Genomic DNA, 16,565 nt, shown 5'->3' with positions numbered 1-16,565 from the left:
TTACTTCGCAAAGTGAAATATATTGTAATTTGTTTTATTATAAGTCACGACATTTTAGTGCAAAAGCGCACCAACGTTACGCTTAAAGGCAGAATACCGGGGTCAAGGTCATTGATTTTGCTTCCCAGTAATTTTATCGTCTATCGTCTTTCTAGCAGTGGACAGAGCTTAATATTAGAGCAGTGGATTTAACTTTTAATAAACTAATAGTGATAATATCATGTTTTAATACACATATTACTATTCTGTATTAACGCATTACTTGCATTTAAGCATGAAATAGTAATTTATACAGTGAAACATTCATTAAAAATGTGGATGTTATCAAGTTCCATGATGTCAGGACGTTCACGGCTTTAAACTCTGGTGGTATATGATGGTGGACATATACTTGATATACATAGTGTATATGCGGAAACACAAAGCGTATGTATAATACGTATCCTGCCTCTCTTCCTCTTAAAAAGAATCACTTTTGTCTTTAAAACTCCACACTACACTGACATTTATTCTGTTAGTTATTACCACAAATATATTAACTGTTCTGTTCAATCTTGTTACAATATACTTGTTGGCATTTTTAATCATATTGAACATTAACTTAGATTTCTGGCCATAGTCATTCATCTGATTGTAAGACTTTTTGAAATGTAATGATGGTTTGGTATAGCAAAACATAAATAAATAAATTTCAAAATATTTATTTTAAATGAGGTGATATACTTTGCTATTTTTCTTATTGCCATATTTCGTTAGATTTCCGGACATGAAACTTAATTGTCTATTCGTATCTTATGGTGTCGTTATAACGCTCAAATCATGGTCTCAATTTGACCGATCAAGACGAATACATTGCGACTTCAGATACATTTCAATGTATATTTTAACGTCATAGAACTCGTGAACATTCCCACTCATGCATTTCAATGTTATTGCTGCTGATAAAAAGAAACTTAGTTTTCTTCCTCAAACAATGTTGTAAAAAGTAACGAAAAAAGGCGAACATCCTCAGGTTCAGTGATACCATAAATACGTAATATCGCATCATTTGGGCGAGTTTTATCACAGTATTGCACAGCTGCAGTATATCATGTGACTCACGCAATTATTTTGGTAATATCTAAATAATCGATAGGAGTTTTAGAAGTTTATATCGCAGTCTGGGAATGCGGATGTTTCGATTTTGCTGATATAATGATAAAAGTTTTAGAAACATGCATATCATAAATGACGAAGCATAAAAAGGTAAATAGTCACTCAGTGTTAAATCAACACAATTTTAACTGAACGAGAACTTCATTAAGAGCATTTCAGTGGAACACTAATCCGATTCGAATGTTATTAATCGCATTCAAACATGTGCATAAGCCTTTAAAATGCACAGGCAATATGCGATAAAAAATGTTATTATTTGACAAGACAAGCGGCTTAACCCTAATATCACTGATAATCGCTCTACCTGCTTTTAGAGAGTAGGAATATTCTCGTATCATAATCAAACAAATGCTTTATTTCAAGCTAAAACGTTTTATTATTTAATTTTTGGTTCTTATCTTCCTTAATGTACATAATATATGAATGCACCTGATTTGATATAAGGTATAATTTATTACGCCCTGGTGTCCAAAGTATTGTCAAATGTTACGCTGAAATGTTTCACAAACTGGTTTGCGATAACATGACAAGTATTTTCTCATGTCAGTGATTTAATTAGATCTCATGAGTTATTGATCCAGACCATTACATCTAAAGACAAGGAAGATTTGATTGTAAATTAATTAGACATTTGAAATGAAGACAAAAACCTTTCAGGTAGTTCCACAGTTGATTTATGTGAGATTTATAATACGAAAATTCACACGAAAATATGAATTTATGAAATACTTGGTAAAAGCACACCAGTAATAAACGAAAATAACTAATACTTTTCTAACTCCCTGGCTTAGTTACCTCGATGTTTTATTTCATACGTCGTTACTTCATCAACATTTATAAGACAATGTGAATTGTAACATAACAAAACTAAATCAAAATGTGTAAGAAATAAAAAAAAGACTTCAACACAATGTATTCGATATGACGCTATTTGGATAAATCATTTTACCATGCCAGCTACCTGTTCAGTAAGGGTGCACACACACACACACAAATACACGCACGCACGCACGCACGCACGCACGCACGCACGCACGCACGCACGCACGCACGCACGCACGCGCACCCCCCCCCCCACACACACACATACCCTCGTATTGGTCCTGTGCCGGAAATGCCGCATCGCCCAAACATGTACACATACTCAAATTATCATTCGTTTTTATTATATAAGGATATTAATTCAAACTGAATCGTTGTATAACAAACACATGTTATATTGCATCTAAGTATTGGAAATGAAGTATCAGTGCACTTTTTTATACAGGTATTATAGCAAAATAAATCTTTTCTAAACACAATTCAAATGTTCCTATTTATCAAGTGATGCATTTTTGTGTCGATTTTGATAAAAGTGCCGTGTATGATCATATTGATTCCTTGTGGTTGGATTAAAGTATGTTCAATGATTACGATGAAGTGTTTTACCAACGGATTGTTTGATAGTTTGTCATTTTAGGTGCACCTTACGTAAAATTGAATAAAATGTATCCGTTTGATCTCCAATTGCGTTCGCCACAAAACATATATTAAGCTATTTTAATGTTTTAGTAATATCTGTGTTTGTAATCCTTTTTATAATATATATATATATATATATATTATAAAAAGGATTACATATTACGATATATATTTTAAGTATTTAACGTATAAGTAATCTCTGTGTTTGTAATCCCTTTTATCCTTTTTATTTTCTCACGTTCAGTTTAAGTTATGAACCTTGTATCAGGACATGTATCTTAAGCTATGTTTAAGTGTCCGTGTTTGCATTCCTTTTTATTGTCCCACGTTCAGTTTAAGTTATGAACCTTGTATCAGGACATGTATCTTAAATGTACGTCTTCGTTAATTAATTGAACACTAGGCCTGTCTCTGTACTTCCCATTGTATAAATAGTTTTATAACAAACATGGCGGAACAAATGGCGAGTTGCGTGTACGGGCGAATCGCATCAGATCGGCATTACCAAAGCATTGTGTTAAAATTTGTGTTTATATTATCTACATAGGTCTAAATTTTCAACTGTAACTTCTCAATCAATGAAACAATTTTCTGGCATAGTTACTCCCAGCCAATTCGTCCATTATTATACATTCCATCCACCTTTTTATTGTAAACATATGTGTTTGAAATCAAATGGCGGATACAATCATTTGTAAACAATTCAGTTGTAAAAATTGTTAATGACGATCATTTAAGTATAGGAAATGGTCACGTAACCATTATTAAAGTTTAGGTTAAAGCTTTTCTGAAAAATCCTTCGTGCCTATTGACAGGATATATTTCAAGAATACAACATTCGTTCTATATGAAGATAACAAACAAACAGGGTTTTTTCCGGTTAACTTGCAAACTTTAGGTTGCTTTGTTCAACAGTCTTGTACTTTCAACCCGTCAATTCAAAAGAACTAGTAAACTATTAACTTGTGATGTTCACGGTGTTTGATTATTATTGTATTTCTAACAAGGACATTATTTGGTTAGAAAAGCACACAACATTAAAAGCAAACGTAACAATATTTAGTTAAAGACTATGCTGAAATTATGTTGCAGTAAAGTTCATGCAGGCGACAGATAAATAGGGGATATTATAAATACGTATCCGTCTTGACAGCAAGTCATTGTATATCTGACTATTTATTCCTTTTTTTCGGTTTCGACTTGATTGAAATTTACCGCTATTTGTCAAATGTTCAAATGTCCATATATGAGATGGCTTGCTCGTTTAAATGTGTTACGTTCGTGTGTGTATTGAAGTTAAGGGAGGCTACTGCAGCGAAATAAGTCAGACGTTACATAATTCGTTATATATCAGCCAAATAAACAAACTGCCAATACTAGAAGAATTATTAAATGTCACAGCACAAGATAAACTAACATAATAATATATTATATAATCGTATTCATCTTATGAGTGTTAACCAATCGTCATTTTCTAAAGATGTAACGCAGCCTTTTAACAAAAGTGAATGTTCGTAGGATTTTTTTTTGACGATCATTATATGCAAAATAGGGGGAAGTGTATGAGTCAATCGCTTTTACTATCGATGACGCGAATTCGCCTTTATTTGTTTTAAGAGAGCTGTTATTTTTTATGATAATGTTGCAATTTTTGATCTTCAATTAGTTGCCTAGTACATGTTTCTTTGATTACCATGTACCTGAATATTTACATGCTTTTGATGGCGTTGGTAATTTGAGGTTATCTTATGTATCAAAATGATGACATGTTAGCGACACTAAAGTAGTTCCTAGAATACATACCGTACTTGCATGATATGGAATTTTATTATGCACCAAAATGCATATAATATATTACTTTTATAATAAATTATAAATATGAAAATTCAAATCTTACGGAATATAATTTTATGGACTTTGATACACTGACTCAAATCGCTTAGAAAAACAGTATCACAAATCAAATGGGATATTTGACAAAGCTAAATGCATTTTAAAAGTTACTTTATCATATTTCGAATAAATATTAATATAAGCAGTGCCAAACATTATACATAAAACAAAATGACTACTTATATGCATGTACCAACATTTTATCAATTCAACCTGAATCACAAAGCTTTTGAAATTGATATATACAATGATCAATAGTTGATCACACTTGAAAAAAAATAACCAGTAACATATTGTGAATATTTATGAATAAAAGAGAATGTCCAATGAAATGCTCTTTACATGTATGACGCAAACATGTATTTGAGTTACACGCAAAATCACATATAAATCGTCAGCATTGATATGAAGCAATTGCCCCATTTTCTGCCACCATGGTCACGTGGTCAAAGTGACTTCCGCTGTAGCAGGAATGCTGGGCTTGGTACACAGCGCGGTCACGGAAACCAGTGCCAATATACACCCCAAACCTAGGACCGTAGTTATCACCTTTCTATAGTGTGATTCGAAAACTGTCATCTCCAGTCGATCGTGAAATGATATTTCCAGACCTCAGTAGAGCCGACTGACTTCTGTGTAAATAATAATATATCAACTTTTATTAGTTACAACATGGAAGCGTCCACGAAGAGGTACATTGCAATTGAATTGGACATCGGTTATATAACAGAACATTTATTAATAAACGGTAATACACCCAAACACGTAAACACTATTTGTGCTAATATAATAAGATAAATAAATTATTATAATAAATTATGAAATGCTTTCGGGGCACGATTTTTACATACCTTGCTAGGCAATGCCCGGATGTTGTTTCCATGGTGACATTGACCACAATATCAAACGCTGCTCCTGTGGTTAGAAATCCGGGACATCTGACCTGAAGACAGGCGAACCTGCTTGTCCCATTTAGAAAACCATGCGCGTCTAATGGCCCCATTGAATAATTTCCAGGTGGCGAACTTACGTCAGCGGTAGATATCGACTCAGCGGTAATAATCGTGTCCTCGGGAGCATTCTAAAATAAATAATACAGAAAATGTCAGTGACTTCACCAGTGATAACTGACTCAGCGGTGAAGCTCCTCGGCAGCATTCATTATATGTATATATACTGTTCAAAGGGTAATATATTATTAAAAACATTCATTGACGACAGCAGATATCAGCGATGACTGTGTTAACACCAGCATTATATCTATAATAATACAGCAGATTTCAATGACGACAGCGGTAAACACAGGTATCAGCGATGACTGTGTTAACACCAGCATTATATCTATAATAATACAGCAGATTTCAATGACGACAGCGGTAAACACAGGTATCAGCGACGACTGTGTTATCACCAGCTTATATCTATAATAATACGGCAGGTCTCAATGAAGACAGCGGTAAACACAGGTATCAGCGACGACTGTGTTATCACCAGCTTATATCTATAATAAAACAGCAGGTCTCAATGACGACAGCGGTAAAGAGGCATCAGCGATGACTGTGTTATCACCAGCATTATATCTATAATAATACAGCAGGTTTTATTGACGACAGCGGTAAACAGGTATCAGCGATGACGACAGCGGTATATTTGTATCTTTGAGAACGTTTTATACATAGACAGACACTATTTAAATTGTTGTGACGTCAGAAGAAGATTTTTGAAAGTCACGGTAGAAATTCACTCATGAATTGTCATCGTTTTGACGTCATTCTTGAAGTATACAGAGACAATGGGTAACTGACGTGTTCGGTAAATATTAATATAATGACAATTGTTTGACATCAACAATATGTCACTAGCTACATCATTAAAAACTTCAATAGCAATGATAGTCGTGTCACTGGGAGCATCATTCATTGGTTGTTATCACACTATGTCAGTCATGTTCAAGATATCCTACAAGTCGTCAGTGGAGTCAGCGTGTGCGTGATAATCATTTCAATAATGAAAATCGTGCCCTCGACAGCATCGTATATATTTATATAAGAGAGGATATTCGTGTCGCCGAGAACATTCTATACTGATTTAATATAGTGTATGTGGAAGTAACGTAAAAGAAAAAAATCGACTCACCAGTTTTTGATAATCTTGTCACATTGAGCTTTGATTGTATATGTAACATATAAAGTGTCAGTGACGTCAGTGTTGCAACATTCAGTAAGTCACGACTATACTTATGCGTAATGTGTGTAACAACGTCAATTTAAGTCCTTGTTTTTTTATTTTATTTTATTTTTTGCACACTAAACACAATCGCTTAATGTGCTAGATAATTCCGGCTGGGACCAATCATATTCCAGATGAGTCACGCCTATCAATGCGTCATTTCTTATTTCGTCTGTTTACTGTAAATGAAACCTTCAATACGTGCTTTTTGGTTGAATTTGTTTTACTTGCATTGGAGCACTTAATATTTATTAATAACCATGCGTATTAGAGGTATTTTAGGTAACGATACAACGGCTGATGGAAACTTTAGTAAAGTAAGTTATTTACATATACCGCCGTTTTTATCTTAATAAAACACGCCCGGTTTAGTTCTGAGAATGCCGGCACATCATACCACGACAGAAGCTGAAATGTCTCATCAAAAGGAATATACGTGTGTAGTTGTGGCTTCAATTGTTCAGCAAACTGTTGACCTGAAATATAAGTGAGAGATATTTCATCAATTTGTCCCATATTGACGACTCCTATATTTATTTTATATGTTTTGTAAATGTAAAAACAGCCATTTGTGAAGATCCTCAAGTCTTGTTCCAAGTGCACAAATTGCATTTCCGAGCATTTCTCCTGCTTCAAAACAAAACAAACAAAACGCAAACAATCCGTATTAGTTTGACTAAACAAACATTTGCTTCGATAAACAGCATTGATTGATATAATCATGATCTGGTTAGTCCGTTTCATAATAGAAAGCAGCAATAGTGCCTAGTTGAAGTTGCCTTTGATAAAAAATATATATAAACGATTATCTAATCCGTAGCCCGCGACTAACTTGACTTAAAGAGTGCACCTGCGACACATTAAATTAAACTAATGGATGCTATAAATAGAAAATAGACAATTCACCATGCGGATAGGTCATTGTACGAAATTACTTACGCGTACCTTCCTCTCTCGCGATATTTGAAATTAAGTCATGTCTAACCGGGATTGGTCGCATACATATATCTTATGAAAACGGGCATTTATCTAACCCGAAATGCTTGTCATTCACTCCTGTCTTACTCTGAGCGGTGTATATAAGATTTCATTTGCATATTGCATCTACCGAACGAGAAATGTTCGCAGTAACGAGACTGCAGACGAGAATATACGTCAATACGCATCCTTACTAAAGTCCAAACAGTCTAAATCTGAGAGGTGTCATTATCTTAAGATGCATATGGCACTAACTTAAATGGAAATAGTTGCCTGATAAATATGTCTTACATTCAAATACGTACCAACAGGTACTGTTTTAAATTGGCAAGTGTGAGATGATACCGGTCGTTGCGGTCGTGTTCTATCCTCCACTGGATGGGTTTCTTCAAGATGCAAGCTTATACAGCAATTACATATATTGCGACGACTGTTATTAGTTTCTGTCTTACACGAGCATATTGCAATTGCTATTTTACGTACAAGCCACTAACGGGGACTTATCTAACTCTAAATGTTTGTAAAAGCATCCAGTCTTGCTCTGGTTTAAATAAAGCGAATAAGTGAGTACTTAGGTACATGCACATACCTATCTTACCATGTCTTACACGGGCAAGTTTCTTCAAGAGCACTCGTGCAAAAGGGCCATAACATAATGTTTTACAATCACAGGATTTAAACAAAAACTACAGGAACCTACCTTACTCGCTATGTTTGCATTAATATATGTTTCAAATGAATACACGTGTATATGGACACACATCTCGCAATGTTTGCCATATAATCCTGGTTTGCAATGCCACTATTAATCCCAAATTTATGCCACTCGAAATGTTACCCATATATTCAAGCCATACATCGGCACGTTGTAGCAATAATACACGTGATTACGGGCACTTACCTGTCTCACAAAGTTTGTCATCAAATCCCGTCTTACACTGTCATGTTGTAGCAATAATACACACGATAACGGCCACTTACCTATCTAACAATGTTTGCCATAAAATCCCGATTAAACATTTTGCTACTGAGCTTGTTTCTGTAGTTTTAACATAAGTATAACATCGGCATGTCTACCTCACAATGTTTGCTATAGAATCCCGTCTTACACCGGCAGGTTGTAGCAATAATTCACATGATAACGGGCACTTATCTAGCTTACAATGTTTGCCATAGAATCCCGTCTTACATCGGCAGGTTGTAGCAATAATTCACATGATAACGGGCACTTACCTAGCTCACAATGTTTGCCATAGAATCCCGTCTTACATCGGCAGGTTGTAGCAATAATTCACATGATAACGGGCACTTACCTAGCTCACAATGTTTGCCATAGAATCCCGTCTTACATCGGCAGGTTGTAGCAATAATGCACATGATAACCGACACTTATCTAGCTTACAATGTGTGCCATATAATCCCGTCTTACACTGTAATATTGTAGCAATAATTCACATGAATACCGGCACTTATCTAGCTCACAATGTTTGCCATATAATCCCGCCTAACACCGGCAGGGTGTAGCAAAAATACACATGATAACAATCACTTACCTACCTCACAATGTTTGCCATAGAATCCCGTCTTACTACTGCAGGTTGTAGCAATAATACACATGATAACGGGCACTTATCTAGCTCATAATGTTCGCCATAGAATATAGTCTTATACTTGCAGGTTGTAGCAATAATACACATGATAACGGGCACTTACCTAGGTCACAATGTTTGCCATAGAATCAAGTCTTACACTGTCAGATTGTAGCAATAATACAGATGACAACGGGCACTTACCTAGCTCAAAATGTTTGCCATATAATCTCGACTTACACCGGCAGGTTGTAGCAATAATACACATGATAACGCGCACTAACCTAGCCCACAATGTGTATCATATAATCCAGTCTTACAATGGAATGTTGTAGCAATAATACACATGATAACCGGCACTTACTTGGCTCACAATGTTTGCCATAGAATCAATTCTTACACCGGCAGGTTGTAGCAATAATACACATGATAACAGGCACTTACTTGGCTCACAATGTTTGCCAAAGAATCCATTCTTACACCGGTAGGTTGTTGCAATAATACACATGATAACGGGCACTAACCTAGCTCACAATGTGTGCTTTATAATCCAGTCTTACACTGGTAGATTGTAGCAATAATACACATGATAACGGGCACTAACCTAGCCCACAATGTGTATAATATAATCCAGTCTTACAATGGAATGTTGTAGCAATAATACACATGATAGCCGGCACTTACTTGGCTCACAATGTTTGCCATAGAATCAATTCTTACACCGGCAGGTTGTTGCAATAATACACATGATAACAGGCACTTACTTGGCTCACAATGTTTGCCAAAGAATCCATTCTTACACCGGTAGGTTGTTGCAATAATACACATGATAACGGGCACTAACCTAGCTCACAATGTGTGCTTTATAATCCAGTCTTACACTGGTAGATTGTAGCAATAATAAACATGATAACAGGCACTAACATAGCCCACGATTAGTGCCATATAATCCAGTCTTACACTGGCATGTTGTAACAATAATACACATGATAACGGGCACAAACCTAGCTTACAATGTTTGCCATAATATCCAGTCTTACATCGGTATGTTGTAATAATAATACACATGATAACGGGCACTAACCTAGCTCCCAATATTTGCCATAGATTCCCGTCTGACACCGGCATGTTTTATCAATAATACACATGATAACGGGCACTTACCTAGTTCACATTGTTTGCCATCGAATCCAGTCTTACACTGGCATGATGTAGCAATAATTCACGTGATTGCGGGCACTTACCTAGCTCACTATGTTTACCATATAATCCAGTCTTACACTTGTATGTTGTAGCAATAATACACATGATAACGGGCACTAACCTAGCTTACAATGTTTGCCATAGAATCCCGTCTTACACTTGCAAGTTGTAGCAATAAAACACATGATAACGGGCGCTTACCTATCTCACAATGTGTGCCATATTATCCTGTTTTACACTGAAAGATTGTAGCAATAATTCACATGATAACGGGCATTAACCTAGCTCACAATGTTTGCCATACAATCCCGTCAGACACCGGCAGATTGTAGCAATAATACACGCGATAACGGGCATTCACCTGGCTCACAAAATGTGCCATATAATCTGTTTTACACTTGAAGATTGTAGCAATAAATCACATGAATACCGGCACTTATCTAGCTCACAATGTTTGCCATAGAATCCCGTCTTACACCGAAAGATTGTAGCAATAGAACACGCGATAACGGTCACTTACCTAGCTCACAATGTGTGCCATATAATCCTGTCTTACACTGGAATATTGTAGCAATAATTCACATGAATACCAGCACTTATCTAGCTCACAATGTTTGCCATATAATCCAGTCTTACACCAGCACGTGTAGCAATAATACACATGATAACGGGCACTACCCTAGCTCACAATGTATGCCATAAAATTCTGCCTTAGACTGTCATGTTGTAGCAGTAATAAACATGACAACGGGCATTTACCTAGCTCACAATGTTTGTCCTAGAATCCAGTCTTACACTGGCATTATGTTGCAATAATACACATGATAACGGGCACTTATCTAGCTCACAATGTTTGCAATAGAATTCCGTCTTACACTGGTAGGTTGTAGCAATAGAACACACGATAACGGGCACTTACCTAGCTCACAATGTTTGCCATAGAATCCCGACTTTCCCTGACAGGTTGCAGCTATAATACACACGATAACGGGCTTTCACCTAGCTCACAATGTTTGCCATAGAATCCCGCGTAACACTGTCGAGTTTTATCAATACTTCAAATGATTACGGGCACTTACCTAGCTCACAATGTTTGCCATAAAATTCTATCTTACACTGGCATGTTGTAGCAATAATACACGAGATAAATGGCACTTACCTAGCTCACAATGTTTGCCATAGAATACCGTCCTGCGCTGGCATGTGGTTGCAATAATACACATGATAACGGGCACTTACCTAGCTCACAATGTTTGCCATAAAATCCCGTCTTACACTGGCACGTTTTATCGAGAATACATTTCCCACCGTTTTGGCAAGGGGAGCTACACATAGGGGCAACTGTAAACAATGTCTTTATGATTACAAATGCAGTTATTGGTGTTGTTTGAACTATAATAATAACATGTTCTTGTATAATAATGGAAATTATTTTATTGACATGGAAATTCCAAATACATAATACGCACAAACCTAATATATAATAGAATGTTCATTGTGTTTGTGGATATCATGCAAAATTATTAGACATTAGGTATGATAAAGTGATTTTAAAATCAATAAACAATACAAAGTATTTTAAAGCTAACATATTGTTGTTTATAAAGATAGGACTTTTACTGCTTTCTCTGGACAAATATAAATACGTGAAATACAAACAAGGATTCTTACCTTCACAGCATGTTCCTTTCATACCAGATTTACACTGGCAAACACCGTTCACAAAGTCACCACCGTTTACATAGTTCTGATTACATGGTTGTGTCGCCGACTCTGTAACACCTGAATCTGTTTTTCGGTGGAAGCAATACAAACCCCAATACTGGTTCCTATAACTGCACATATACAGGCAAATTCTTGACCGCGTCTGTATACCACCTCCACATGTTCGACTGCAACCTCCAAGGGCTGACCATGTAGACCAGTTTACCCAATACACATAACTTTGCATGGATCCGGCAGAACTTGAATCGCAAATTGGTGATGAACATGCTGCACCTATATTTAATTGTATATCATAAACACAAAGAAACGATCACTAATAGTATATCATGTTTGTAACCATTGTACATGCAATACAGTGGTTTTCCTTCAAGTAATTGGTATGCTTAGACTGAAAGAGAGTGAAATATACTGTAATACCCAAAGTAATAACTTAGTTATGCAGATCTTTATAAATAAATCAACCTACCCAATTGAAATAAGAAAATAAATAATTCAAAATATTCCATTTCGTTTCAACTCGACAACTGGTTTGTTATGGCTTGGCTTCATCTTAAATCAGTAATCATAATATTGGTGATAAAGGTATGTCGTGAAAAGGTGCTGAGTCAATAAAACGAACGATAACGGCGACATTTGGCATTCATGGTATGAGTTGTATGTTTTCAATGCACTAAGCATGTAGCGATAAGAATGTGTGCATGCAATGTTTACTGCACCTACGACTTCAGTTTTGGACATAACATTTTCAATCGCAAGGGAAGTAAATCGTTTCTACCATGTTTTAAGACCTCCATTCAAAAAAGCCTTGCGTCTTAGTGAACAGCTTTGAAAATTATCCGTCCAATATTTATAACAAGGTTTAAGCTCCGCCCTTTCGTAAGCGTACCAATATCGGTGAAGACGAATATCAAGAAAATACTACCCAGTATGTAATATCTGCAGCTGTGCTTTCAAAAACGGAACAAATGATTTATTTTCCAATATTCGATTCTATAAATAGATAACCAAAAAAATTTAGTTCAAGTTATCTGAAATGCAATTTGTTACCGAGTTTGAAGAATATCATAATAAAGAAGAAGTACAACTTTATAACTTGAACGCTTTAAATGAACACCTTCCATTCAATGCAAGGCATTTAGGTTAAAGACTTTGCGCCATTTGGGGAGGCAACTTAGACCATGCGATCCATTTCCCTGGAAACCCAAAATACAAAATAAAAATATCCTCAAGAAAAAAATGCTATTTTGGGAGATATCCTCAAGAACAAATGAAAACTATTATCCGATATGGCATCCAAATTGAAAATGGTCGCCCTTGATGTTCCTATATATTTTGCTTCAGTCCTGACTGTGAACTGAACAAAGGAATATTTGCCAACATGCATTTGACTATGTCGAATTGTCTTTACATATTTACAAATAAACTTAAGTAGTAAAAAATCGTCAAAATGTTTTTCATGGGATTATGTCTGAACCATTATTGAAATTCATTTTGTATATTTCAGTTAAATATCAAAATTTTGAAATCGATGTAGATTCCTTAAAAGTCTTAATGTCCCTTACTTTGATATTACTAAATTTATGTATGTTATATTCTTGTGTAAAACTCAATTCGCAAGTGAATATTAGTCAGCCATACTTTGAACTAGGTTAAGCAAAATGTTTATGTTATATGACAAATAACATACAGACCCAAACATACACGTGTTAACTGCTTTGTTGTTACCCCAAACTATCTGACCGCTGTTCGCACAAATATTTTATGTCTGTATAGTCATCGTCTAAACGCCTCAGGGTGGTCTACGTGTAGTACATGTTTTGCCATTGATACATTGTCCTTAACGTGACCTTTAAATTATTGTTTCACATCCTTGAAAACAAATTATTGAGACCATTAAATTGAACAACGTCACAAGGGACTTAGTCAAGTGCGTGAGTTTTTGCTTGGAAATAGTCTTGACTTCATTTTCTTCAAATATTTACAATTTCAAATCATTGGGAAGGAAAGATTAGCGAACACATGTCGCTTTTATTTTTAATAATGTTTTCCTTATTTGTTCCCAGTTTAAGTACAATAATGCTTTTTATTAAGAAACTCTATGATCACACAGTTTTAAACCTTTTATTTTATAAGGCAGACTGTGTGGGATGTTTAAAGTTTCTAACAATGACCTCATCGTATCTTTGAAAAGTTTTTGCATTAGGGGCTCTGAATTGTTACCCTCCGTCTGCAGATAGAGTTTGGATCTCCAATCATAGAAGTACTTGGATTTACTTATACATTTATTATTATTTGTTTTATTGATAAGTTTCCTCAAGTTAATGCATACTTTGATAAGATTTACCTTTTGCGTTTTATCTTTATTAAGGATTATTGGGATAAGAGTGAGGTTTGTGCACATAAACTGGTTTAAACCCCCAGTATATTTGCATTTTACTGACCGTTCCAAGGCGGTACCTAACAATCCTTGATAAACCTACCTATTTTTAATGTACAAAATGTATGAACTGTGCTGTTTGTGGAGTTTTGTGCTGTTCTTCTATGTTTCTTGTTTGGGATTTTGTGTTCTATGTCTTTGGCGTTTGCCCAGTGCCACTAAACCGGGTTTATGTTTAAACTTTTTCCTACTGAGCTTGTTTCTGTAGCTTTTTGCATAAATGTTGTTACCCTATCATGTAATTTATTTTCCCTAGTCAGTAAAGTATGTATACAACGTTTTTAAATCCAAATTTTAAAATCAATAACTCTTAACCATTTATAATCTATCATTTTCCACCATCTCATTCAAACCAGCAATATGTTTTACAATCAAATATGATGTTGCCGTTCATTTCGATGGCCATCTGCGATACATTATACAACATTAGAAATTTACAAAAAAAGTATGATTATTATGGTTCCATCAAGTCAATTGCAAGATTTAAGTACAGGTACAATGTTACTAAAGAACGAGTTTTATGTCATACAATGTATACCATATATATGATGACGTCTCTTTTCACATATTGGGTTTCTAGTAAATGTGGCTCTACCCTGTCAGTCCAGTGCTTAACATGTATCCATATCAGAACCAGGTCACAAAACTACTGTAAAACTATTGCAAGTTTAATACATAAATGTTTAAGCAAAGTATGAATCAAAATATTGTGTGTTTTATTTATTTCCTTATTTCTCATATAAAGTGTTGATTAAGACATGTTGGCAATATTCCAAACATATGATTGCTTGAGTAGCTTAAAACATTTACATGTTTTGTCAAACAGCTTGGGAAACAGTTCAATTCAGACGCAAACGAATTTTAAACTCGAAATTTCAAGTCCTGAAATAGCTAGTTCTTATGCCCAAGCAGAATCTGCAGTCAAAAGAGCGAAATGAATGCTACGTAAATCCACATACGCGAAAACCGACGCATACCCCGCTTTGTTATAGTTTCCAAACACTCCTTTCTCATACGGATATTCGCAGCCTCTTTTCCAGGCACTTTTTGCCAACTTGTAATGAGCAATTGCCACAGAAACCAGTCGACATTAAATCAGCGTTTGAAAACAACAAAAGCATATTTCAATCCATTTCAATCAAGCAAACCAATAATAAGAGCAATACCATTACTGCTTGACGTCATTAGCAATCACGCGAGTGTGTACATGTCATTTGGCGATTGAAATTTGGAAAAAAAACGTTAGTCAGCGTCAGAGTCGCTTTCAAAAGTGCGAATTCGCTTTGTAGCTGGTGGAATACAGCATGATTTATTTTGTCATTTTGACGGATGTGCACATGGATATTACCTCCGTGAAAAGCAAGAAAGGATAAAGTAAATACAACTGTCCCAAAGAGACATACTTACAATGAACGACTTTCTTTCGAGAGAGATCATAATTCAATGAACTACAAACTAGTCTTAACCTGATAAAGAGATTATGTCGCTTTTAAGAGTTAGTACTAAAATACGAAGGAATTATAAGGGTATTGTAAAGTAATATTTTGAATTGTTTTTTCCGTGTCGGAGGACTGTGAAGTAGGTGAAAGCGAGTTCCGCAACCATATGAATGACGGACTTAAAGTGTACCAAACCCTTCTCTTTGTTGTAACTGATGTGACAGAAGTCCTCAATGTCGAACAATGCCGAATGCTTTGCAAATGTTGCAGAAGTTAATACAAACTTCCTTACCACCATCATGCACCTCTCCGTATTTAGTAAATAGAAGCAAAATGGTTAATAATAAAATTAAAAGGTCTCAAACCAGACTAGGAATCGATCAGAACATTGTTGTTGAGTGGATGAATGCATGTATGTTCGTCAAAATCTCTTTCAAAAACTTTGCTAAGAGAGTT

General features: G+C 35.4%; 1 protein-coding gene across 5 annotated transcripts in view; it reads right to left on the bottom strand.

Annotated features, from left to right (window-relative positions):
- Positions 1-4,603: 4,603 nt before the first annotated feature.
- Positions 4,604-16,565, bottom strand: part of LOC128222576 (uncharacterized) — a 47,052-nt gene continuing 35,090 nt past the window's right edge. Inside the window, exons 13-16 of one of the 5 annotated variants that reach the window (XM_052931658.1) lie at positions 12,180-12,506; positions 11,748-11,849; positions 5,361-7,214; positions 4,604-5,141 (exon numbers count right to left, since the gene is read on the bottom strand). In XM_052931658.1, the coding sequence (XP_052787618.1) occupies positions 12,338-12,506 (169 nt within the window). In that variant the 3' untranslated portion in view covers positions 4,604-5,141; positions 5,361-7,214; positions 11,748-11,849; positions 12,180-12,337. Of the gene's footprint in view, positions 5,142-5,360; positions 12,507-16,565 lie in introns of all 5 variants that reach the window. The other 4 variants (XM_052931660.1, XM_052931659.1, XM_052931657.1 and 1 more) reach the window with 4 other exon arrangements.

This window comes from Mya arenaria, chromosome 16 (genome assembly GCF_026914265.1).
Source record: "Mya arenaria isolate MELC-2E11 chromosome 16, ASM2691426v1".
In the NCBI taxonomy this organism is placed as follows: Eukaryota; Metazoa; Mollusca; class Bivalvia; order Myida; family Myidae; genus Mya; species Mya arenaria.
This window is presented reverse-complemented; position numbering and strand designations above follow the sequence as displayed.